The following is a 26,101-nucleotide window of genomic DNA, read 5'->3' on the forward strand; positions in this document are numbered from 1 at the left end:
TTTGTTCTTTTTAGAATGCTTTGCGTGTAAGAAAGTTATATGTAAATTAAAGAGAATGAACCTGATTGACTAATTTTTAATCTTTTTTTATCTGCAATCTCCTGTCTCCATGAAATTAAATGTGTATAATAAAGTAATATTATTGTATCTACATTTTTTTACAAAATTAATGAGGTGACTTCTAAAACTCTCCAGCACTTAAGTAGTGTTCATTTGTGTCAAGTATTACTCTAAATGCTTTTACATATTTTAAATTACTTAATTTCATAAAAACCCAATGAGATAGTGTAGTTATTATTCATATTTTACCAATGAAGAAATAGGTCACAGAGAGTTTGAGTAAATTCCCCAAGGTCACAGGGGAGTGAAGCCCAGATTCAAGTCCAGGCTGGCTGACAGAGTTCATATTATCTTGTTATGCAAGATTTTAACAGAATGATATTCAATAAAATGATAATATTATAGAATTTCAAATAAAGACAAGAGTGAAATAAATATTAAAATATTCAACCAGAAAAGTCAGTAAATTTCTGGTGTTGAGCTCCAAAATGTTTTTCTCTGTGTCTTTTCAGAGTAAACATACACATGAACCAAACCTATCCAAACTACTTGCTACATAGATCTTTCAGAAACATTGTTTTTAAAAATAAAAAGAATAGCAGCTTTTCAAAAGGCTGTTCCAAATATTGAATTTGAGGGTTAATTCTTCAAATTACAAATATGTGTATGCTTTGACCCAGGAATCTTGCTTCAGGGGATTTACCTAACAGACCTGCACACATTCGGAAGTGACTCATGTGTGAGGTTAATCATGAGAGCATTAAGCTTAGTAACAAAAGGCTGAAAACAACTTCATTTTCTTAGGGGGGACTAATTAAATGTATAGACACAAAAAGGGCTCCACTCATATTCTTAAATAAAATGAGTAAATAAATGTCCATAAAGTATATGGTATGATACATTTTGAAAAATAAATTGCAAAACTAAATATACCTATTTATATATTCATGAAGATACATTGGAAGGATACAAGAACTTGATAAATGTTGTTAAGCCAAAAAAAAAAAACCAAGTAAAAGCAAAAGATTTTTTTTTCTCTCACATGACACATTTGCAAATTCCATTGGTTCTACTTTCAATACATATTCCAAATCTAAACATGTCTAACAAGCTTCCACTACTACCACTCTGGCCTAAACCATCATTATCTCATACCTGAATGATTATAATAGCCTGTGTCCTTGAACCTTCAAATCATTTCAGTATGGCAGTCACGGTGATCTTCTTAAAATGACCTGTCATTCCTGTGCTCCAGATCCTCTCATCTCAGAGTAAAAATCAACCCACATTATAACTTACAGAGCTCTATATCATTTGGGGCCAAATTACTCCTTTTCTCTCATGTGTGCATGTGTATGTATAAGAATAAGATACAAACAGATAAATCATCATAATATCAAGCACAAAATAGTACTACATTTTGTTTTTAGGACTACACGAAAGCCTCTTTGGATAGGCAAAACCCTAAAAACAACCTAGAGAATAAAATTAAACAGCTGAGTTTAGAAGAGTTATTGTCAAATGTTAACAATTAATTGTTTGAGATTTTTTTCCTCCCTTTCAACTCTTTTGCTAGATCCCCAATGCTTCCAGACATGAAGCCACATAGAATTGTGGGATGACATTGAGGTATAATTTCTCACCTTATATCTTCTTCTGTGTGGAAATATCAAACCAAATTTTTCTGCTTGGGAAATAACTATTTTAAATTCTGAATATCTCTTTAGTGAAACAAAATAACATATTTCTGAAAAAATAAAACCTAAATGAAACCCCTTCTCTAAGTTAACTTAATTGACTTAAATATTTCTTCGCTTGCCTATGCTGAAAATAGGCAAATGAATAATAACAACTATAAAGATAAATTGCAGAAAATGCTTGCTCCAGACACAATATGAACTTTCAACTAAAATTATGAGTACAGGCCATTCTAGATAATAAAATTCAGACTGAGGAGTATTCCAGTTTAGTGTTGTTTAATTGCATGGAATCCTAATAAAGCCTTATTGTAAATAAGTAATAGGGCCAGGCCTACATGGGGCTGGGGCTGAAGTGTGGTTCTGGACCAAAGCAGCTCTGGGGATCCCCCCAATAGCAGTTGGCAAATCTTCCCTCTAGCAGTTCCCTATTAATAGGAGTCAGACTCCAATTATTTTTTTCCTCATCTCCATGCCTCCAAATGATAATTGTCTAAAAGTAAATATTCTGCCTCAGCTCATCTTTTATAAGCTGCGTCTCACACGCTATGGTTTTCTGTCCATTATTCATTCCTTATGATCTTGCTAGCTACCACCAGGGAAGCAAGATAACACGGATCATTGCCCAAATTATGGCATAAGCACATTGCCTTTAAAGGGGCCGTAGATTAAATAAAAAGCCTAAATCTTATTTAACACTTTGCAAGCAAATACACCTAATACATGTTTCCTACGAAGGAGAGTATCAAGCATATAGGTGATCAATAAACCTTTGTATGATGAAAATTAAATTCATGCATGCTAGGGTGTATATGCCTATGTTCCTAGGACATCTATTTAAAGCTGTTAGTGTGCAACATATTCCAGTGCTGGTAGGCACAATTACAATGTAATCAGCCCTTTCACAATAGAGAATCACAGTCATGTCCAGTTTCTGAAACATAGACAATGCCACAGTTTTGTTCCTAGAGTCATTGTCAGTTACTGAGATTTCCTTCTAATTCAGGGGCTGATAAACTTCAACTAGTGGGCCAAATCCTTCCCACTGACTGTTTTTGTAAATAAAGTTTTATTGGAATGCAGCCATGCTCATTTATTTATGTATCCTCTATGAGAACTTTCCCAAAATATATTGGCAGAGTTGCGTAGTTGTGACAAGGATCTTATAATCTGAAAGCCTGAAATACTTATAAATTGGCACTTTAAAGAAAGTGTGTGCTGACCAATGCTCTAATTCATTCATTTAATTTGTTCAATTAATATTTAATGATTAGCTACTATAAGCTAAGCATCAAAGCATTAGCCTAGGTGCCAGAGATTTAAAAGTCAACAAAACAAAGTCTTTGATGTTGTGCAGCTTATAATTTGAAGTAGGAGGGTAGACAAAAAATAAAATACCATTGTGTATTTTAAGGAAGCTTTGAGTGCTATAGATAAAAAGTAAAACGTATTAAAGCAGTTGGGCATCCATGGGAGCTGGGGTCATATTTGTTGGGTTGTTGCTCCTTCACCTTGTGTAAGGCTAATTATGAAAGGATCTTCCAGTAGGGTGATATTTGAGAAGAGGCCTAAAAAAAGAGAGAGATCCCTGTGGATATCCATAGAATGTGTGTTCTAGGGGAGGTAATTATGAATTCCCTTTCATACAACAGAAACCCAGAATACTTGAAACAAGACTGGTAGAAATCAAGGGAGAGGTAGACAACTGAACAATAGGTAGAGAAGTAAATACCCTACTTTTAATAATGGGTAGAACAAAGTGGAAGATCATCAAGGAAATAGAAGACATGAACATTGTAAACCAACTAGACTGGAAAGATATCCATAAACACCCCAATCAATAGAAGCAGAATACATATTCTTCTCAAGCACACCTGGAATATTCTCCAAAATAGTCCATAAATGAAGCCAGAAAACACATCTCAATGAATGGAAAGTACAAAATCTGTTAGCCCGGAAAATTTGAGACAGGTTTCAGTTAATTTAGAAAGTTTATTTTGCCAAGATCGAGGACATGTGCCTGTAATACAGCCTCAGGAAGTCCTGATGACATGTGCCCAAGGTGGTCAGAACACAGCTTGATTTTATACATTTTAGGAAGACATCAGACCTCAATCAGTATATATAAGAAGTACATTGGTTCAGTCCAGAAAGGGTGGGGACAACTTGAAGCACGGAGGGGGCTTCCAGGTTACAGATAGGTGAGAGACAAATGGTTGCATTCTTTTGAGTTTTTGGTAAGCCTTTCCAAAGGAGGCAATCATAATATGCATCTATCTCAGTGAGCAGAATGGAAGGCAGATATGCCCTGAGCAGTTTCCAGCTTCAATTTTCCTTTTAGCTTAGTGATTTTGGGGGCCCAAGATATTTTCCTTTCACAAATCTTACAAAGTATGTTCTCAATAATAATGGAATTAAAAATTGATAGCAGAAATTTGTGAGTTTCACTAATGTCTGGATAAATATCTGGATATTAAGTAACACATTGCTACATAACCAAAGAGTCGAAGAATAAATGAAAAAATATTAGAAAATACTTTGAGATAAATGAAAATGAAGACATATTAAAACTTATGATAAGCAGTTAAGACAGTGCTTAGATGGAAATTTATAGCAGTAAACATCTACATTAAGAAAGAAGAAATATCTCAAATTAATAAACTAAGTATTTCTCTTCAGAAAAGAGGAAAAGAACACCCTAAACCCACAGCAAGCAGAAATAAGAAAATAAAAACTAAAGCAGATTTTTTAAAAATTGAGAGTAGTGAGGACTAAGCTCTGATTTTTTTTATCTTGCCCAAATTCCTATCTAAGGGGTGTGGGGAGTCATGTCATACAAACCAGAAATTCTCATCAGATGGGTTTTATTTACCATGTATATCGTGACTTACATTCCAATCTGTCTCTGGCATAATAAAGAAGAAAATCAAAATATTTTACCCCAAAATGTGTTTATCTGCCATATCTTGAAATGACCCTGCAAAGCCGTCCTTTGTGGGGGAAAATCTGCATCTGTAAAGAACCTTGATTAAGTGCAGCCACTATGACTTCAAAAGAACCTTGGTCTCCACAGTCTTTTAGCTTAATCTGAGCATTTTCTTTCTATCAATCCCAGGTCTTTAGACAAACTCAACCAATTGTCAACCAGAAAATGTTTAAATTTACCTACAGCCTGGAAGCCCCTGCTTGGAGTTGTCTCGCTTTTCTGAACCAAACCAGTGTATTTCTTAAATGTAATTGATCGATGTCTCATGGCTCCCTAAAATGTACAAAACTGAGCTTTACCCTGACCACCTGGGGCACATGTTCTCAGGACCTCCTGAGGGCTGTGTCATAGGCCATGGTCACTCATATTTGGCTCAGAATAAATCTCTAAAAATATTTTACAGAGTTTGACTCTTTTCATCAACACTGGCAAAACAATGAACTAATGAGCCAAAGTTTGAAACTTTGTAAATATCAATCAAATTGACAAATCTTTAGCTAGTTTGACCAAGATTTTTCTTAAATAAGACTTGAATTACAGAAATAAGAAATAAAAGAAGGCTGTATTATGAAACCTTAAAACAATGAATTAGAAGGGAGCACTATTTAACAAGGGTATGCCAACAAATTATATAACTTAGAAGAGATAGAAACATTTCTAGGAAGACACAATTGCCATAAATTACTCAAGATAAATGTAAAATGTGAATACATCTAATGGAAGTAAAGAGATCAAATCAGTAACTAAAAACATCCCACATGGAAGTTCCCAGGACAGATGGCTTCACTAATAAATTCCATTAAACATTCAAAGAGTAGTTAATGCCAATCTTTGACAAGATGAGGAAGAAACAACTTCACAACTCATTTTATGAGATCAATATTACCCTGATACCTAAACTTGGCAAAATTGCAAAAGAAAAGGAAGTTATAGACCAGTATTTATTTTAATATAGACACAAAACTTCTTAACAGAAACTTGTCAACCAAATCCAGTAATATGTAGACAGACTTATACAACATGACAAATTGAGACTTATGTCAGAAATACAAGGTTGGTTTAATATCCCAAGTCAAGAACGAAGTGCTTTCTCTTGTCCCAGCTGTAAAAGAAAATTTACCTCTGAGGGCTTGAAAACAATAGAGTCCAAACAAAAGACTCCAAAATATCAAAGAGTTACATTCCAAGTTAATGGTGATTTACTAATTATTTGCAGAGAAAAAAACTAATTATGTCAGAAACATCATCTGCTTTCAAAAGTCTTACCTGGTTAGCCTTAAGTAATCCAGTATCATTCTTGAGAATCCAACAGTTTCTTGCATTAGGAAGATTGGTATGCAAGTCTATTGTGGTGGTGCTGATACCTTCAGATCTTTCAGGAATATTTTTTGTCTAATTGGGGTAGGGTGGAGGTAAACAATTTTCCAAGTTTTATATTTGACCCTTTGTCTGTAAGAATCAATATTAGGATTTACAATACCTGGAAAATGGATGATATAGTTTGAATGTTTTATCCCCTCCAAATCTCATGTTGAAATGTGATTTCCAATGTTGGAGGTGGGGCCTAGTAGGAGGTATTTTGGTTATGGGGGCAAATCCCTCATAAATGGCTTACTTAATATTGTCCTCCTGGTAATAAATGAGTCTCACTCCATCGGTTCACATGAGAGCTACTTGTTTAAAAGAGCCTGGCATCTCTCTATGCTCCTTTTCTCTGTCCTGCCCATTCTTACCACATGACACACTTGCTTTTCCTTTGCATTACACCAAAATTGTAAAGTTTCTTGAGCCCTTACCAGAAGCTGAGCAGATGCTGGTACCATGCTTGTAAAGCCTGCAGAACCAAGAGCAAAATAAACCTCTTTCCTGTATAAATTACCCAGATTCAGGTATTTCTTTATAGCAACACAAATGGACTTATACATTGAAGAAATCATCTATGTTAGGTGAACTTAGGATGGAAGTTTACTTATAACTAGCACTTGATGTATAAACTGATCCTGACCTCGGTCAGATTACAGTTGTGTTCTGGCCTCGGAAATTGTGTTGTCACAATCATCAGTAGATGGTTTATTTCTCTTCCTCCTGACGAAGATTCTTTGCTTGGCCAAACTTTGGTCAGGATTCTGAAACTTCCCAGGGCCTATCTTCACTTCTTTGTAAAATTCAGTTTTAGCAATCCTTGCTAAGTCAATTTATTAAGAACCTCCTACACTCAATGTCAATTACCCCTAATATCTGATCGGGTTCCTCATTCTCCACCAATCCCCAGGTAAAGTCTGATCACCTGGCCTTTCTTCAGCAAGAATCATTTTAGGTCAATTTAGCCAGAATCCCCCTGACCTCTGATGTTTCCACTAAGTGATTTTCTATTCACAAACCCAATTCTGCTCCTTGGCTATAAATTCTCACCTGCGCATGCTATATTTGGCACTGAACCTAATCTCTCTCCCTCATTGCAAGACCTCATTGCAGTGATTTCTGTACTTATTGTGGTAGTCCTGAATAAAGTCTTTTTCACCATGTTTTAACAAGAATTATTGAATAATTTTGTCTTTAACCCCCTAAGAACAGACACAAAGATAAAATATTACAGGTCATACCAGAAAAGGCTACAGGGAAGTTTCGTGTATTATTCTTGTAAGATTGGATGCCATTGCTTTCACAACTGCTCTCGAGATTGGCTTGTATCCAAGGATTCTAGGACAATACATTAACTTTTATCCAGAAACGATGAGGATTCAGTGACTAGCATCCTGACTTGAATCAGAGGACCTGTTTTCAAGCCTGGAAAATTTCTCATTGAAAAAAAAAAGATAAAACAAACCATAAACCTTAGAGTATAACTCTACTTAATGTAGTTTTTACCACTGATAATACTATAGTCCAAATGGGAGTGCCAGAAATCTCTGCATGTCTGGCCACTCCCTGAACCAAGATTACTGTATCATTGCTATCTTGATGGTAAGTGATCACATCCACTTTACATGTGCCATTTACATGCTTCTGCTGGCCCAAGAAGCTCTTGATTCCACTTAAATCTGTTGATTCTGCCATTAAGTTGTTATCTTCCCTGCCAGCATTCCTGACTGAAAAAAAAAAAAGAATTGAAAAGAATTGAAAGAGTCAATTCCAGTGTGGCAGAGGCTTCTTCGACAATTGCTTGTAACAATGAAGGAGAAAATACTGTGAGTAACATAATTCACAGGCCAATGGACGGGGTACATAGGGTAGATCAGCCTAACACTCATCACTCCTGAGGTCTTTGAATTCCTTCATTTAAATTGTGATAAAGTGTTCTGGTCTTTTGATGTCAGCTATCATAGGCCAGCCTTGGATCCAAATTTATACCAATTGACTCAGCAAACTCTTCAATCCACAGCTGGCTGCCTACACTAGCACAGTGAAGGCAGAATCACTGGCATGAGACACCACTAAAATTAATTTGGCTGAATCTAAAATTGTGGTCTGCTTTGGCAGTATATGTCAAGATGTAAAAGCTATATTCTCTTTTGCCAAAAAGTTCCACTTCAAAGGAGTCATTCTTCAGATATTATAAGATCCCAAAGATAAATATAAAAATCTATTCACTGAAACATTTTTTTTGTGATAGAAAAACATAGGAGCAAATAGTAAATATGTTTAATAAATTATGATGTGTCAATATGATAGAATTACAAACTGTTTTTAGAAAGGATAAAATAAATGTATATATACTGCTTTGGTAGGTGCTCATAATAAACCTTTTACTAGGAAAAAAAACTTTTTAAGATAAAACCACTAAGAGCAATATGCAATAATACATAAACAGTATAAAATTATATCAATAATGTAATATATGTGTTGCATATCAACAATGTTAGCAATGGCTACCTATTTCTGGTAGTGGGATTATAATCAGAATCTTTCATTATGTAAGTTCTTTACTTTTATATATTTGATTTTTACAAAAACATGAATTAATTATATTACTAAGTTATTTAAATGTGAAAATAAAACAATAGAAAATAACATAGAATTATGGCCAGTTTTTCATAGTAGAAGAGACATGAAATTTCTTATTCATATATTTTACCTCTATACCTATGCTCCCCACAATTTTTCTTAATTGCTATTGCCTGTCTCACATTTTTGTAAACTAGGAAATTTCTCTGAGTTTAGGGGTGCATTCTTGGACTCTGCACAGACTGAAGAGATTGATCTCTTATTGTTTGGCTCTTTGGAATTCTGCTTTAAACAGCCAAGCTAGCGAGCCAGCTCCAGATCTAATTTCTCTGAGATCACTTTGGATAGATCACATAATTGGAACTGGTTGAAAAACTGCCCTATATTATAAATGAAAAATAATCCAGAATCCATAGAGGAATGATAAGTTTATTTGGCAAAAGATTAATTCTAGTTAATTTACTGAAGATGAGTAATTGGAGGCTGTATCTCATAACTGAGCACATGAAATCATAAACATGACAAATGGGGCATTTTTATAGTGAAGGTTTGTGCAGAGATACCCAGAAACTGCTGCTGAGCTATAGGCTTAGAATTAGATTCAACACACTCTCGGTCTGAAGAACAGCTGTGTCAAGAGTGCAGCTCTGGCCGGGCATGGTGGCTCACGCCTGCAATGCCAGCACTTTGGGAGGCAAGGTGGGTGAATCACCTGAGGTCAGGAGTTTGAGACCAGCCTGGACAATATGGTGAAACACTGTCTCTACTAAAAATACAAAAATTAGTTGGATGTGGTAGTGCATGCCGGTGGTCCTAGCTACTTGGGAGGCTGAGTCAGGAGAATCGCTTGAACCCGGGAGGCGGAGGTTGCAGTGAGCCGAGACCGTGCCACTGCACTGCAGCCTGGGTGACAGAGGAAGACTCCATCTCAAAAACAGAAGAAAAAAAAAAAAAGTGCAGCTCTCTAATTGGGCTCTTTTACTTACTATTTATATAATAAAAGCCACGTTCCTAGGCTGTATAATGGGGTTAATCATAGTAAGTACCTTGTAAAGTTACAGTGATAACCAAATAAGTGAACATAAGTAAAGCATTTTACATGTGTGCAGCTTAATAAGTTGGAGTTGTGACTATTATTTTGTTATTATTTTAGATATAATGAAGCCAGAGTCTTGTGGGTAGGTCCTCCAATTTCAGTCATGTATTCAATTAACAAAAATTTTCAAAATGAAAACCCTGTTGTCTCATTATTGACACACCAGAATATTTTCATGATATTATAAATACGCACTTGAAAACATAAGTAATGATCTCCATATGAATTTTCTAAAACTTATAGAAGTTCTTTAGCAAGTAAGAAATCCTTTTCCATTATATAGTAGCATTAATAAATAGTTTGGCATCCAGAAGCATATGTTCTGGCAATCACATTTGCTTTCTTGAAGCAACATTTGTTGAACAACATTCACTTATGTCATTTTGGCTGTGAATTAATTGCCGCACACTAATCATATCAGAGAAGGCTGTTAAATATTATTTGCCTTTCTGCCTATATTGGAATAGCCCAAGATAGGCCTCTGTAATAATTATACTTCAAAATCTCAATGGCTTATAAAAACAAAAGTTATGTGATGGATTTATTGATTGATTTACTTGCCACATCTTAAGACAGCTCTTCTCCAGCTTCAGCTGCCATTTCTGAGACAGGTGGCTTCTGGATTTTTCGGAGAGAATTCTAGATGATCATTGAAGATGTTTCTAAAAAAGCAAGGCAGGCCTAAAATCTGTCTGTATCATTTTAGCCACATGTTATTTGTCTGAATTTAGTCAAGCAGCCTCACTGCATGGAAAGCTGCTGAATTAACCCAGCTGTGTACTTAGGAAGAACAAGCAGAATGGAGAACTCAGAATCTTGTTTCCACCTTGCAATCTATATGAACAAGTGATTTGGAATTCTGCATGATGAATAACCTCAAAACCAAATAACAAAGTTATCTTATTGATGACTAGAACAGAGGTTGGCACACAGCAAGAGCTCAAAAAATTGATAGATTCTCTAATGTAGAACTACCTATTATTTAAAATACTAAGCCAAGTTGAACTGATTATCTCAAATGCCAATTTATTACAAAAAGTTTTTCTCATTCAAGAATTTGTTTTAGGTATAATTTTTTTTTCTTTTGAAAACAATTTACATTTAGTCATATTTGCATTTCATTTTTTATTTTTAAATATAGCACATTGTGTTTACACTGAGATTATATTTACTCTTACCTCCAATTTCTGGGAAGTGATACAGGTTTTACACTTTTGATAGTGTTATCTGTATTCCTTTTATAACAATTAAAATAGTACAATTTCTGTGTCACACATATTGTAATATATTAAATAGGTAGACATATAGGTGGCACACATACATGGCAAAAATTGGGAATGCATTCCTTAAATAACTGAATTTTGGAAATTGCATGTCTAAAAAGCATTAATTCAATAACCACATATTCGTCATAACTTTAAGAAAGGGATAATGCTTGCATGTAACCATTAAAAATAGAGTAGCACATTTAAAATATAGCCAATGCTAAAAAGAGCAAATGAATTCACAACTCATTTCACAAATCTATCCTTACCATTATGTAAGTTAGTTGCCTAAATTTACACACAGTTTTCAGGATTAGTTACTGTTTATGCTAACAGTTAAATTTAAAATAAAATGAATAAAACCAATGAATAATTTGGCTATTTTTCTCTACTAGTCCTCTACAAGTCAAAGCATTTAGCATTCCTATTGTTTATATCTGTGTATATATTTGTGTGAGTGTGTATGCGTATATGTGTGTACTTATGAAATGTTCCTTAAATAAGAATGGAAAGATACTGCTCTCAAGAAACCATATTTCAAATTAAATAGACTTGATACCTATTCACAATTATTACTAAGAGACATGTATTATTGAAAACTGATCCAACGTAGTATTGAATTATTGTAAGTAATATATACTGTTGTATTTCAGGATAAATGTCAGTTTTCAACAAATATTTATTATTTGACTGGCATGTGCTAGATTCCGAGATTACAGAAAAACAGGTCTTGCCCTTCAGTATAAGGGAAATGGCATAACTTACAAATCAATATGCTAAATGTCAGAGAAGCAGTGGCCACTAATTAACTTGGAATAATATGGAGGTATTAGCTGAATCTCTTTGATGGAATAAATGTGAGGGGTGCAATTTTATCAGAGGTAAATTTATGATTGCACCATGTTAAGAACGAATAGGACTTCTCAAGGTATTCATGTGGGTTAAAATTTTACAGGTAAAAGAACACCACAAATATACAGAAATGGTATATTTGAGAAATTCCAAATATAATATTTCAGTATAGCTAGTGGGTAAGCAGAGGATAAAGAACGGTCAGAATCAGTTACATAATTTTCAAAGCTCAATGAAAATGCAGGGCCTTTGCTGAGAGTGTGTGTATGATAGTGAGTTGAGAGAGGGTGAACCTCCCTTTCCCACTGGGCCTGTTGTCCTATCCACCCAGGGAATTAAAACCCCCTTGCTGCCTAGATAAGCTGGGTGCACTGAATACCTGGATCCCTAGTGGGTGAAGATCCCCACAGAGCAAGTCATCTGCCAAGTCATTTGGGCTGCCAGCCCAGAAGGGACAGTCACAGTCTTGCTCTGCCCTAAGTGCCCTGGAAAGTGTGTTTGACCCCTACCTTTTTCTACTTTTCCTATACCCACACCCAGGACACTGCACAGGGCCCAAAGCAAAGGAGGTAAAATTTAAGCCTTGCTCTGATGCTGCAACCCAGGCATGATTCCACACCGTGGGTGGCAGAGTTCACCAGGTGGGTGTGGGGAGGGAGACGCTAAGAACCTGTTCCGGAGATGGCAGGGTGATGGACTATATATGAGCCTACTGTCCCAGCCTTTGGCATATGCTCCACTATCCCATGGGACTTTGCTTACAAGAATAAATTCTAAGATAAAGTTAGCAAGAATTTTAAGAAAACTATTACAGAGGATTGAATATGAAGCTACACTGGTCACAGGCCAAGTAACTGTTTTTATGCTAATGTGTTTGGACTTTACATTATAAGTAAATAATTGATGTTAAAGAATTATTTATCTATATAAATAACAAATAATAGTATTACAATCATGTAACTAGAAGTATAGATTAAGGGGCAAGAACATTGTGGAGTTCTCAGATTAAAAGCAATATTAAAGTTGGTGAATACTAAGTTTGTTTCAACCATCAATTTTTATGACTGAATAAAACTCACAATCACTACTTTAGATCACAGTTTTATTGGGTCATATTAAAGGAAGGATCTTATGATTTGATTTCAAAATTGTAGAAGGCTGGATCCTTGAGGCTGTAATAGGTTGTTCCCACATGTTTAATAATATAAAACTGGGAAATGAATAATATTAAAATACAAAATCTCAATGTATCATCATCTTATGAATTGATATTTGAAATGGAGATTATGTTTAAAGACTTTCTGTTATAAAATGTGTACAAAACAACTTTGTTAGAAACCAATACCATAGAATCCTTGGCCATGTGCACCTTAGCAATTATCTCCTGGAAAGTGCAAATGTATATTCCTCCAGAATTTTGTAAAGTCAAGGTCATGATATTATTAAACAGCTTTGATAGCAATCTTGGCACACTAACAACCTGATTGCTCCAAAATTATATGTGAAAACATATATGCTAAATTTAAAGTTATCAACATCACTGAGCCAGTCACCTCCTCTTTCTAGCATTTAAATGTGTTTTTTTTTTTTTTGCAAATATGGCTATAAAGACTTATTGTCAATATTTACAAGACATTTCTGAGCCAGATTTCTTTCATAGAATGTCAAGATTAATTTAACTGGTTCTACAAGCAGACAAATAAAACAATATCATTTACAACAGGAAAACAAAGACGTGAATCAAACTCATGTTTCAAGACCATGAGTTTAATCTAAGCAAATTTTCTGTGGTCTTGGTGGCCCATCCATGCAGCTTTAATTATGAGATAATATGGTGATACATATGAACACATCCTTTTCTCTCATCTCATTCTCTCACTTACTGCTCCAGCTGGCAGATAAAACTTTTACAAAGTCAATAGATGCTTTACTGGATCTAGACCATCACGGCTCAGTCTCTTGCTGTCATATTTAACTTCATACTCCAACCAGTTAGTCTATATTTTGAAGTCTACTAACCCTTATTTAAAATGTTCATGTATACCCATGTGTTGAAAGATGATGTTAATCAGAGAAATTTCATCTTGCAGAAAGAATCAACTTATTGTCTAATTTTTCTTTTGTCAGAAGTTTTAAATACTATTGAATTAGGCTCTAGTTGATGAGAGCAGATAATTTTTCCTTAGATCCTTTAAAATAAATTGTTCATGGGCATTCTGATACACCATTTCTATCACTCTGGATTCTAATGACTAAATCAGTATTCTCTAAGCTATGCATAGAAAACTAATCCTTTTGAGAATAAATGATGGGAGAGTCTTAGTATAAGACAAACGAGTATGATAGAGAGATCAGAAAACTGGAGAACACATACACTGCTTAAATTGATTTAAACTGCATTTAAAAAGTGTAGCTACCTCATTCTACTAACACTGGTAGTAGTAGATTGTTTTTAAAGATGGCCATAATGATATCTTACATTTTGCATGCTTCTCACAATAAAACTTTACTACTTTCATGATCAAAAGTGATATTCTCATCCCTGTCTCCCTTTAAATTTGGTCTGGCTCTCTGGCATGCTTCAACCGTTAGAATGCAGCAGAAGTGAGACTGTGTGACTTCCAAAGTGCATCTTTATGCATTCTTTTAGTTTCTGTTTTCATGCTTTTGAAATACATGTAGTCCTCTCAGAGTACTGCCTTGAGACCTCCATGCTGTGAGGAAGCCCAACTAGTTACATGGAAAGACCATAAGAAACAGAACTAATGTGCCCTACTGACAGCTACAACTTATGCTCTCTCTTCCCCAATCACACTGGTGATCCCAAGTGAAACCAGAAGGACCATCCAGCCATATCCCTAAGAAAAACTAAATCATTGTCATCTTAAAGCACTGAATTTTGATTGTTTAACAATTGATAACTAATACATCTACCAAACTTTATCTCCCACAGTTTGTGACCCTCACTCTAAACAAATACAAAACCCAATTAAAACACTAAACCTAGTAGAATAAAATTTAATTGTTTAACTCAATTTCTTAATGCTTAGGCAGCATTTTTTTCCAACCATTACATAAGTTCTCATAACATGCCAGGTAAAAATTCATTCCATATAGAATTTTTTTGCTGTACACCAATTAAAATTTCTGGGCATGCCTTGCAAATGATAAATGACAATTTTTTAAATTTTGTTTTACTGACAAATAGCAGAGTTAACATAGTAATTTGACCTTTTGTTATAAACTCACATATATTTCATATTGTTTGTTTTCCCATCCTAATTGGGGATGGGGAAAGCAATTCGAATTCAACTTAGATTTTAATAATAGTTTTAATGTAAGTTTACATACTAAATCTCATTGCCTTAAGCCAAAACCTAGTTACATAAAATATTATATAGCAAATATCTTGTATTCTGCTTATCCCATGTACATTCAGCAACACATTTTTTCTTTCTATTCCTCCTTGCACTCATACATATGGTGATCTTCTTTCACCCACGGGTCATCTTTCTGCCACTGCCCAGACATGATGGTCTACCTGGCAAATTCTTACTTACCAGCCAAGATGCAATGTGTCAGCTCCATGAAACTTTCACTAATTCATCTAGGTAAAATAAATCACTTCCTTCTCTATGTGCCACTCTGCCCTGTACTTGTGTCTTTATAGCACCTATCATATTTATGCCCATGTGTTTTTAGCATGTGTGCATCCTTCCATATACATTTCCTAAATTGAACTACCACTGTTTTATTCGCCCATTAATACAATCTCTGCAATACAACACAATACTTGGTCCACAGTTAAAACTTAATAAATGCATTTTAAAGGGTGAATATATTAATCCCCCTTTTATTTCTGTGGCTATATAATCTTTATTCACTTTAGCCTTCATCTTAATATACCTTAGATATCTTTAATTTTGTCTTCTAATCTGCATAATATTACATGTAATATCATTTCTTTGAACGTTATAAATTTGATGCCATCACATCATGGCCCATACAGGATGCAATCTCAACACTACTCTGGGAATTTCCAGGTGGGTTAATTTTTTTTTAGCTTGTTGTTAACACTGTCTTAATTATTTTCATCAATTCTCACTTACTGAATTGTCACTTCATAAATATATAACTGAATGAATAAGTGATATAGTAGGTCAAACAAAGCTCAAGTATTGTGCTTGTTAAGTACCTAAGATATATACATGTACCTGTTTTAGATGATAGCATCATCATTGTTCAAAAATCACAGCCTTAATATTATCCTATTGGAAATTGTAATCCCTTTGACAGTTATCTTTTTGATATAATTTACTAGATAGAAGTACAGCAAAATTCATCTCTTTATAAAAGAGAATATTATATATTACTTTTCCTGCTTTTTATTACCTTTAATTACACAAGGAATACATGACTTTTTCTCACAAAAATGTAATCCGCGCAAATTCCATTTTCCTTACCTCCTCTCTAGATACAGCTACTATTAAATTGTATATTTCTTCATATAGCTACAGACTTACATGGTTAAGTTAAATTAAACTCTTTGCACTTATCTACCTGTCATTTTGCCCTGAGGAAAAAAAAGCAAAAATTTATTATTATTATTATTATTAATTTGTTAGAGATGAGTGTCACTCCGTCACTCAGGCTAGAGTGAAGTGGCAGGGTCATAGCTCATGGCAGCTTCAAACTTCTAGGCTTAAGTCATCCTCACGCTTCAGCTTCCTGAGTAGTTGGGACCACAGCTGTGTACCACCATGCCTGCTTGGCTAATCTTTAATTTTTTTAAGGACAGGGTTTCACTATGTTGCCCAGGCTGGTATCCAACTCCCAGCCTCAGGAGATGCTCCCAGTCAGCCTCCCGAGTACAGAAGTAAAAGTTTAATTCCATTAATGGAATGAGAAAACATCAGATCTTAAATGTGTATTTTCCTGAAGCACACAGTTAAGATTAAAAAATCTGCCAGTCATAGTTCGGAATAGTGTTTTTTAAAGCCGACTTCATTTCTAATTATATCTATCAGATAAAAGAATCCAGCTGTTTATGTTTTGTGATAGCTTGCTTGGATATAGTCCAAAAGGTGAAGTTGGTGAATTTATAATCTTCTGACTAGTAACATATTGAAACAGCATGATGTAGCAGCAGCAATTTTAAGTATACTTGCTTGTTTTGCTTTCATCAGACGTTAATATCTTTTGCATTGCAAGTAAAGCCTCTTAGGATTTAGAAGGACGGCTATTGTTTACATTCCCAAAGCTCCTTCCTCCCACACCTCACCCTCAGATATCCACAGAAACCCTTCTTCCGAGGCTGCCTCCTTGGCCTTAATTGTGAGAACAATGAGGCTGTTCATAAGAAACCACTCACTCCAGCAGCCTGACGAGCTCCTTTATGGTTTCTATGCAAGCCTGATTGATTACCCAGGGAACATATACTACACCTTGTCAGAATTCCTATTAAGGAGGCTGGGACTTGATTTCTAAAGAACTGAGAAGAATATTTTTGAGTCTTGCCTGTTCCATGATACAGTTCCTCTGGGCACCCATTATGAAAGACTCAAGGTGAGGCAAGTACCAGATTGCATTTAGGCACAGGGAGAAAGCACTACACATTGTGATGAAGTGCTTTTAACATTTCACAGTTTAATATAATTGGATCCTAATAGGAGGTTTCTGTCAAAGTCTTTTCAGTCAAGAGTCCTATCAAAGAACTTGGTTTCACTTACATCTCTATTCAAAAGACAGATTTTATTCCAAATGCTATCCCTGGGGATAGCTAAATAACGAATGGATACATTGGCAAACCATCAGCCCAGCAAGGGCCCTATGGTAAATATACTTACATGGATTTTACAGAATGTATGTATATATAAATACACACACACACTGTCACACACATGCATACACACACGTATTTGGAAAGTATGCCTTCTATTACTCGACATTTGGTGAAGAAGAGATGAATACTGTTCAGTTTTTCTTTTCATTATTTATAAAAGTAAATGACCTTAAAGTATATGAGAAAGATACATGTGGCCGGGCGCGGTGGCTCACGTCCATAATCCCAGCACTTTGGGAGGCCGAGACGGATGGATCACCTGAGGTCAGGAGCTCGAGACCAACCTAGCCAACACGGTAAAACCCCATCTCTACTAAAAATACAAAAATCATCCAGGTGTGGTGGCATGCACCTGTAATCCCAGCTACTCGAGAGGCTGAGGCAGAAGAATCACTTGAACCCAGCAAGCGGAGGTTGCAGTGAGCCAAGGTTGTGCCACTGCACTCCAGCCTGGGCGACAGAGTAAGACTCCTTCTCAAAAAGCAAAAATAAAGATACAGGTTAGACATGTGTTAGATGTGATTTATACTGTGTCAGCATAAGCATATATTTGCATGTGTTTTTCCCTGTTAAATGGAGGCAGAGGAACAGAAGGTTCAGGGTAGAGTTAAAATTCCCAGGCATGTGTGAATGTATTTTAGATTTTGACATCAGCCTGCTGTGTGGCCTTTTGCATCTTCATTAACTTTCCTCCATCTCTTCATGATTCCTCAACTGTAAAATGGGATCCAAATAGCAGATAGAGGTTGGCAAGTTCTGCATGAACCACTATATATGGCTTCTATAAAAGTGGAGATTTTCACTCATAAAAAACTTTAAGTGCCATACTTAATAAAAATTTTATGTACTGTTCTATTTCTCTCAAGCAAATAAAAAGATGTCAGGTAAACAGTCATCTGATATCAGTCTCAACAAGCCTCCTTCCACCCGTATACAAAGTTGTGCAACTTTTTAATGTATTTGGAAAATTACTTTACTTTGTACATTTTGTAGTTGGAGAAACTAAGATGATACCGAGGAGTTCTTATACTTTTTAGGCCTTAGAGTAGAACAGTCAGAGGAACTGATGTTTTTGGAACTCAGATGGAGACCCAGCTAGGGATACTTGATGAAACGGGAGTATATAGTTAAAGATTCTTTAAGAAGAGTATTGTATACTCTTGTGGGGGCTTTTTACTACTTATTCACTTTTTAGAAATTGTTAATTCTAAAAACTGGGAGAAAAGTAAAAAACATTATGTCACCAAAGTCAAAAGCTTACAGATATTCATTATCAATATAAAATGTATCATTTTTTACTCTGTAATTAAATATGACAGATATATTGAATACCAGCAAAGAGAATATCATTTTAATGAATCCTGCAAAATTTTAAAGAATCATGTAGTATTTTTTTACCTAATCAGAAGAATGTGCAATCATGTAAAAGACCAGTAAAATCATAAACAAAAGAGAATAATCAAGATTCAGTGACACAATTTATTTCAGATTTATTAGAATTTTCCGGATAACATTATTTATCTACAAACTATGTATATTTTAGACAGTATGTAACATTGTCATCCAAAGAAACATGGATTCAAGTTGTATGGGATTCAAGTTATAAGACTATTATTTACTAGCTTTGTGACCTTACAAAAAGTATTTAATCCCCTGGATCCTAAGATTCTTCATTTTTTAAATGGAGTAGAAATTGATATTAGACTACATTAAAACTGTAGGTCATTTTTCTCCCAGAATTGGCTAAGAAAAGAAACCCAATATATTTAAGAAGAGCAAACAAAATAAATGAGACTGATTTATCTTTTAAAACATTCTAGAGAAAGGGTAGAACATTAAGTAAAAAGAGAAGATCTGGTTAAACTGCAGAGAGAAAAAAATAGATTAACTTACAATATATATCAATTAGTCTGATAGCAGACTTCTCAATAGCAATAACAGAAGCCAAAAGAGAGTCAGATAATATCTTGAAAATTCTCAGAGAACATAGCTTTTACTTTAGAATTCAATCTGACTAAACTGTCATTCAAAATGACAGTGAAATAAAGGTATGTTTCACAAAGTTCGACTGAGTGAATATGACTAAAAACCATATTAAAATAACTTAATCGCTTCTTCATGGAGAGTTGGCCCCAGTACTCCCAAATGTACCCTGGGATGAGAAGCCAGGAACTGACCAAAATCCTGTCAAAGAAATACAAGGAACTCCCAGAGCAGATGAAACAGAAATATACTCAGGATTTCCAGAAGGCAAAGCAAGAATTTGAGGAAAAACTTGCTCGATTCAATGAAGAACACCCTGATTTAGTCCAGAAGGCCAAGAAATCTGGTGTCTCCAAGAGGACTCAAAACAAAGTGCAAAAGAAGGTTCAGAAAAATATTGAAGAAGTGAGGTCTCTTCCAAAAACGGATCGATTTTTCAAGAAGGTAAAATTTCATGGAGAGCCTCAGAAACCCCCCATGAATGGATACCACAAGTTTCACCAAGATTCCTGGTCAAGTAAAGAGCTGCAACATTTGTCAGTGAGGGAGCGCATGGTAGAGATTGGCAGACGTTGGCAGCGCATCCCGCAGAGCCAGAAGGATCATTTTAAGAGCCAGGCTGAGGAGCTGCAGAAGCAATACAAGGTGAAATTGGATCTCTGGCTCAAGACTTTGTCACCTGAAAATTATGCTGCATACAAAGAATCGACCTATGCTAAGGATAAGAATATGGCCATGACAGGAGGCCCGGACCCCAGGTTGAAACAAGCAGATCCGCAGTCCTCATCAACAAAGGGTCTGCAAGAAGGATTTGGGGAGGGGCAAGGGCTCCAGGCTGCAGGAACAGATTCATCACAGACTATTTGGGTAAACTGTCATGTCTCCATGGAACCAGAAGAGAACAGGAAGAAAGATGGAGAAGAGGAAGAAAGCAGTAACTCTTCAGACTGCAGCAGTGGAGAAGAAATGGAAGTTGATGTCTGAGGGCAGTGGCTCTAGTGCAGCTTCCTTGTTTTTTTTTTGTTTTTTTCTTTTCTTCCTTCCCCCCGCAAAGTAGGACAGGTTGGGAAGAAAGAAGCAACTTGGTGCAGCACTCTCCTACATCAAGATTACGAACCTGGGAGGAACTCTTTGGGAAGAATAAATACAAGTTTGAGCCAATACTGGCCTTATCCTTAAAAAAACAAACAAACAAATATCATCCCTTTCCCAAGGAACTTTATGCAATTAAGGCTTCTGAAATGAAGAGATGATTACATTATGGGGTACACACTGTATTAGACTGAATATTTCTGAAGCAAGAGGCTTTGCTTTACTCATTTTTGTCCTGCCAAAGGTGGTAGGGGGATACCCATAAGCCTGGGACCCGAACTTCCCTGTGGAAATGTTTTTAAGGACTCCTGCACTAAATCTAGGGTCGGGGATATTTATTTGATGAAAGGTGGGGTAGGTGTCTTAAGAGAATTGTCCCACTCTTGATATCTCTCTCCTTCCCTCCCTGAAGTAAGGAGTTGGCCATTCCCATGCCTGGGAGTAGGGAGTAATATTTCTACATGTATATCTGACTCTTAGTTCTCGATTAGACTTTTTTTGCTTATTTCAAAAGAAAAATGAAAATACAAAATAAAAAGTTACTGATTTAATCTGAAAGAGCTCCTCCACAGAATCATTTGTGACATTGGGTGCAGCTTCTCTAAGTTATATCTGCATTTATTCTTGAAGCTCCAAATTTTTCCTGCTGCTTCAAATGCAAGTGAATCTCACCTTTAGCATTCAGGATTGATACAAAGATATAGAGAAAGACAGATATAGATGAGTACACTATCCTGTTTCACTATCTGCTCTATCTAAGAATTCATGCACCAGTGTCACATTGTTTTAATTTTTTGATTTACTAATATGTTTGAAAATCTACCTAAAGTTAGTGCCTTCTCAGTATACCTTTATTCTATTAAATATTTCTGGCTATTTTCATATTTTGTTCTCATGAATATTAGCATCACAGAACTAGTTGTATTATTTTTGTATAAAAACCATTGAATATTGTTTATTTTGTCCCTAGATATCTTAGGAAAATTTTACTTATAAGTTTTTTCTAAATAAATAATAAGTTTCAGAGAATAATGACAATGTTTACCATTTTTATACCTCTAATTTCTAAATGTGTTGGATTAAAATATCCAGAAGAATGTTAAATAATAAGAATAATCTGTTCTTGGATTGCTTCTGACTTTTAACCTAATGCTTACAGAATTTAAAATCATGAAAATTATGCTGATGTGTACATTTGAAATAAATTATTAAAAATAAAAAAAAGAATAAACTTCAAAAAAAGGAAATTAAACTAGAATAAGATATTAAGAACAGTGATGAATTTTAAAAACTCATTACATGTACCAGTAAATTTAATAAAAACAAAAAACAAAACAGACTTCTAGTTTCAGTTTTGACATGTAGAGCTTGGAAGTCATCACTCCTGTCCTAAAATCAAGCAAAAGCTGAGCAAACCAAAATTCAATCATGGATTTATCCATGCAGAACTGAGACTGCAGAGCAAACTACCACCCAAACCTGGAAAGAGAGACTAATGCTTAAAATAATAGCCAAGATTTGCTTATCGGGAACAGAAACCACTATTGACATAAATGGTTAGGAATTACCATTTAAATAACTGTGATTAATTGCTAGAGGAAGATTGTGAACTAGCATAAGGATGAGGTAACTCCCCATGATTTTGGTCTTGGAAGAATCCAGTTACTTTTGTGGGTTTTACCTTGAGGAATTCCATTATTTTTACAATGCAGATCCCAGAAAGATACTTCACGGCTTTGCAGGGAATGAGGGTGGGTGGTTATACTTAATGGTAAGAAACTGTTATGTGTTCCCCTAAGACTGGGATCAAGGCAATAATGTCATCTGTCCCCATTACTATTCAACATCATACTGAAAGTCCTAGCCAATGCAATAAGATGATACAGGAAATAAAAGACATACATATTGGAAAGAGAGAAAAAGAAATTTTAACTATAGCTATTCAAAGGTAACATGATTTTTCCTGGAAAAAATTCCAATTAAATAATGGACATACACACACACAAACATCCTAGGGCTATATATATAAGCAAGGTCACATAAGACAAAGTTAATATACACAAGTCATTTGTTTTCATGTATGCCAATAATGAATAATTGAAATTGGAAATTAAATAAACAATACCATTTACAATAGCCCTCTCTGCCCCTCTCATTTATACCTAAGATAAAATACTTAGGTATAAATCTAACTAAATATATATACAATCTGTAAATGAACAATATAGAAAGACATTTTTAAAAAATCTAAACAAATGGGAACATATTTCACATTAATGGACTAGAAGACTCAGTATTATTTAAATGCTAATTCTTCCAAATTGATCTATAGATTTAATAAAATCTTTCAGCAAGGGATTTGGTAGATATTGACAAATATATTCTAAAATTTATATGGAAAGACAAAAAACCTAGAATAGCTAACATGATGCCAAAAAGCAAAGTTAGAGTACTCAAACTACCCAATTTCTAGACATTGTATAAAAATACAGTTATTAGACAGCATGATATTGGTTGAAAGAACCAACATCAGTGGAACAGAATAACATCCAAAAATAGACCCACACAATTATAGTCAACTGGCCTTTGACAAAAGAATAACAGCAATTCAATAGAAAAATTATAGTCATTTTAACCATTAGTACTGGAAAAATTGGATGTCCATATGCAAAGTAATGATAATAATAATACAGATAAAGACCTAACACCTTTTACAGAAATAAGCTCAAAGTGGATCATATAGTTAATGTAATATACAAAACGATAAAACTTGAAAACATAGGAGAAAATTTATGGGAGTTTGGGTTAGATGATGAGTTCTTACAAACAGTATCGATAGCATAATAATCCATGAACAATTAAATTAATATGTTGGACTTCATTAAAATAAAAAAACTTTTGCTCTGCAAATACATTGTTAAGAGAATAAAAAAACAAGCTACTGAAAAACATTATTTGCAAACATATATCTGATAAAGACCTTAGATCTGAAATATACAAAGAATGCATAAAACTGACCAATAATAAAACAACCCAATTAAAAAAAAAAACAGGCAAAAGATCTATACAGATGTCTCACCAAAAAAGGTCCATAGATAGCAAGTAAACGTATAAGAAGATGTTCAACATCATTTGTCATTGAGAAATTACTAATTAAAACAACTAGATACTATGTACATATGAGAATGGTTAAAATTCAAAAATCAAAAACACACATTGCTGGGTACGATGTAATGCGATGGAAACTCTCATTTATTGTTGGTAGGAATGCAAAATGGTATAGCCACTATGGAAGACACTTGAACAGTTTTTTACAAAGTAAAACATATTCTTACCATGTCATCTAGCAATTGTGCTTCTTCGTATTTATCCAACTAATTTGAAAGTGTCTACACAAAAACCTGGACATGAATGTTTTGGCATCTTTATCTATTATTGCCAAAAACTGGAAACAACTAAAATGTCCTTCTACAGATGAATGGATAAAGCAACTGCGATGCATCCATACAATGTGATATCATTCAGCAGTACAAATAAATGTGCTAATAAGTCACAGACTAACATAGATGAATCTTAAATATTATTAGTGAGTCAAAGAAGCCAGCCTCAAAAGGCTGTTCTTCCAATTATCTGACGTTCTGGAAAAAGCAAAACTATGTGGCCAGTAAAAATATCAATGGTTGTGAGAGGTTCCAGGGTAGGAAATGAGAGCTGAAGTTGTGAAACACATGAGATGTTTTAGATCTGTGAAACCTAATACTGTAATCATAGGTACGTGACTCATTTGTTAAAACCAATAGAACTTTACAGTCCAAAGAATAAAGCCTAATGCATGTGAATTTTTAAAAATGTACATGTGTAAGGTTGTGATATACCTTGATACACTGTAGAATGTGACAAAACAATCTAACTGTAGTACAAATGTATGAACCAACCTCACTGAAGGGTATTTGGGAAAAAGTTGTTGAGCTAAGTAAATTTGGGAATAAGTAGGATATTCAAGATTAAAAGCAAAAGAAACTATACATAAATATTGTACTCTAATTGATAAAGAGGTTTTTCATGAGGGTGTGGGTTAATTCTGATACTGCTACCCACATCTACTGAGACATTGAAAATTCCGTAAATAGAAGGCAGATTGTAGGAGCCAGATTTCTTATTGCTGGAATGCAAGTTTACAGATAATCAAGGGACAAAGACTAGAATGATCCATGTGGTAATGCGCTAGAGTTGGAGACATCAGGATTAACTCATGTTTAAATGAACTTATAGAGATATAGATAGTTACATATAGATGTATGTGTAGATATGCGGGTTATTAGACACACATACATTTATCTGTTCTGTCAGCTGAGAGGACATAGAAGCAAAGAATATCTTAGCAGCAATGAGCACACACAGCATCCAGATCTTGTTTTTTTTTTATACCATTCTACAGAAAAAGTAACCAGAGACTTTTGAAGAAATAACTGATTCTAGGACTGGGAAAGAAAAGGGCAAGATAATCCCAGAGTATCTTGCAGTGACAGAAAATAAGCAAGTGTGAAAAAGAAATACACACCAATATATGAATAACTTTGGGAGGCTGAGGCAGGTGGATCACTTGAGATCAGGAGTTTGAGACAAGACTGGACAATATGGTGAAACCCCGTCTCTACTAAAAATACAAAAATTAGCTAGACATGGTGGCACATGCTGGTGGTCCCAGCTACTCAGGAGGCTGAGGCAGGAGAATCGCTGGAACCCGGGAGGCAGAGGTTGCGCTGAGCTGAGATTGCGCCACTGCACTCCAGCCAGGGCAGACAGAGCAAGACTCCCTTAAAAAAAAAAAGAAAAAAAAGAATAAATACAGAAGTCAGGGAAAAGAGACAAATCTGCTTGCAGAAGACTTTGAAATAGTTTATACTGCTATTCCACTCTCAGAGAGGTGGAGCATAATTCCCTATTCCTTATGTGAGGGTTGCACATATTGACTTACTTCCAAAGAGTACAGTGTAGAAAACAGGAGGAGGAAAGGGTAATTTTTCAATGGAGAAACATTACCTTATATAGGTGATCAAAGTTAACATCAAGAGTGATAAATTGGCCTGGAGCAGTGGCTCACGCCTGTAATCCTAACACTTTGGGAGGCCGAGGAGAGTGGATCACCTGAGGTTAGGAGTTCAAGACCAGCCTGACCAACATGGAGAAACCCCATCACTACTAAAAATACAAAATTAGCTGGGCGTGGTGGCACATGCCTGTAATCTCAGCTACTCAGGAGGCTGAGGCAGGAGAATCGCT

General features: G+C 35.1%; 1 protein-coding gene across 1 annotated transcript; it reads left to right on the forward strand.

Annotated features, from left to right (window-relative positions):
* Nucleotides 1-19,849: 19,849 nt before the first annotated feature.
* On the forward strand, nucleotides 19,850-21,397 carry LOC100981981 (upstream-binding factor 1-like protein 1). Its single transcript, XM_003832915.5, has one exon. The coding sequence runs from the start codon at nucleotides 19,862-19,864 to the stop codon at nucleotides 20,708-20,710; it is 849 nt and encodes a 282-aa protein (XP_003832963.4). The 5' UTR covers nucleotides 19,850-19,861; the 3' UTR covers nucleotides 20,711-21,397.
* Nucleotides 21,398-26,101: the final 4,704 nt, after the last annotated feature.

Source organism: Pan paniscus, chromosome 15 (genome assembly GCF_029289425.2).
Source record: "Pan paniscus chromosome 15, NHGRI_mPanPan1-v2.0_pri, whole genome shotgun sequence".
Taxonomy (NCBI): domain Eukaryota; kingdom Metazoa; phylum Chordata; class Mammalia; order Primates; family Hominidae; genus Pan; species Pan paniscus.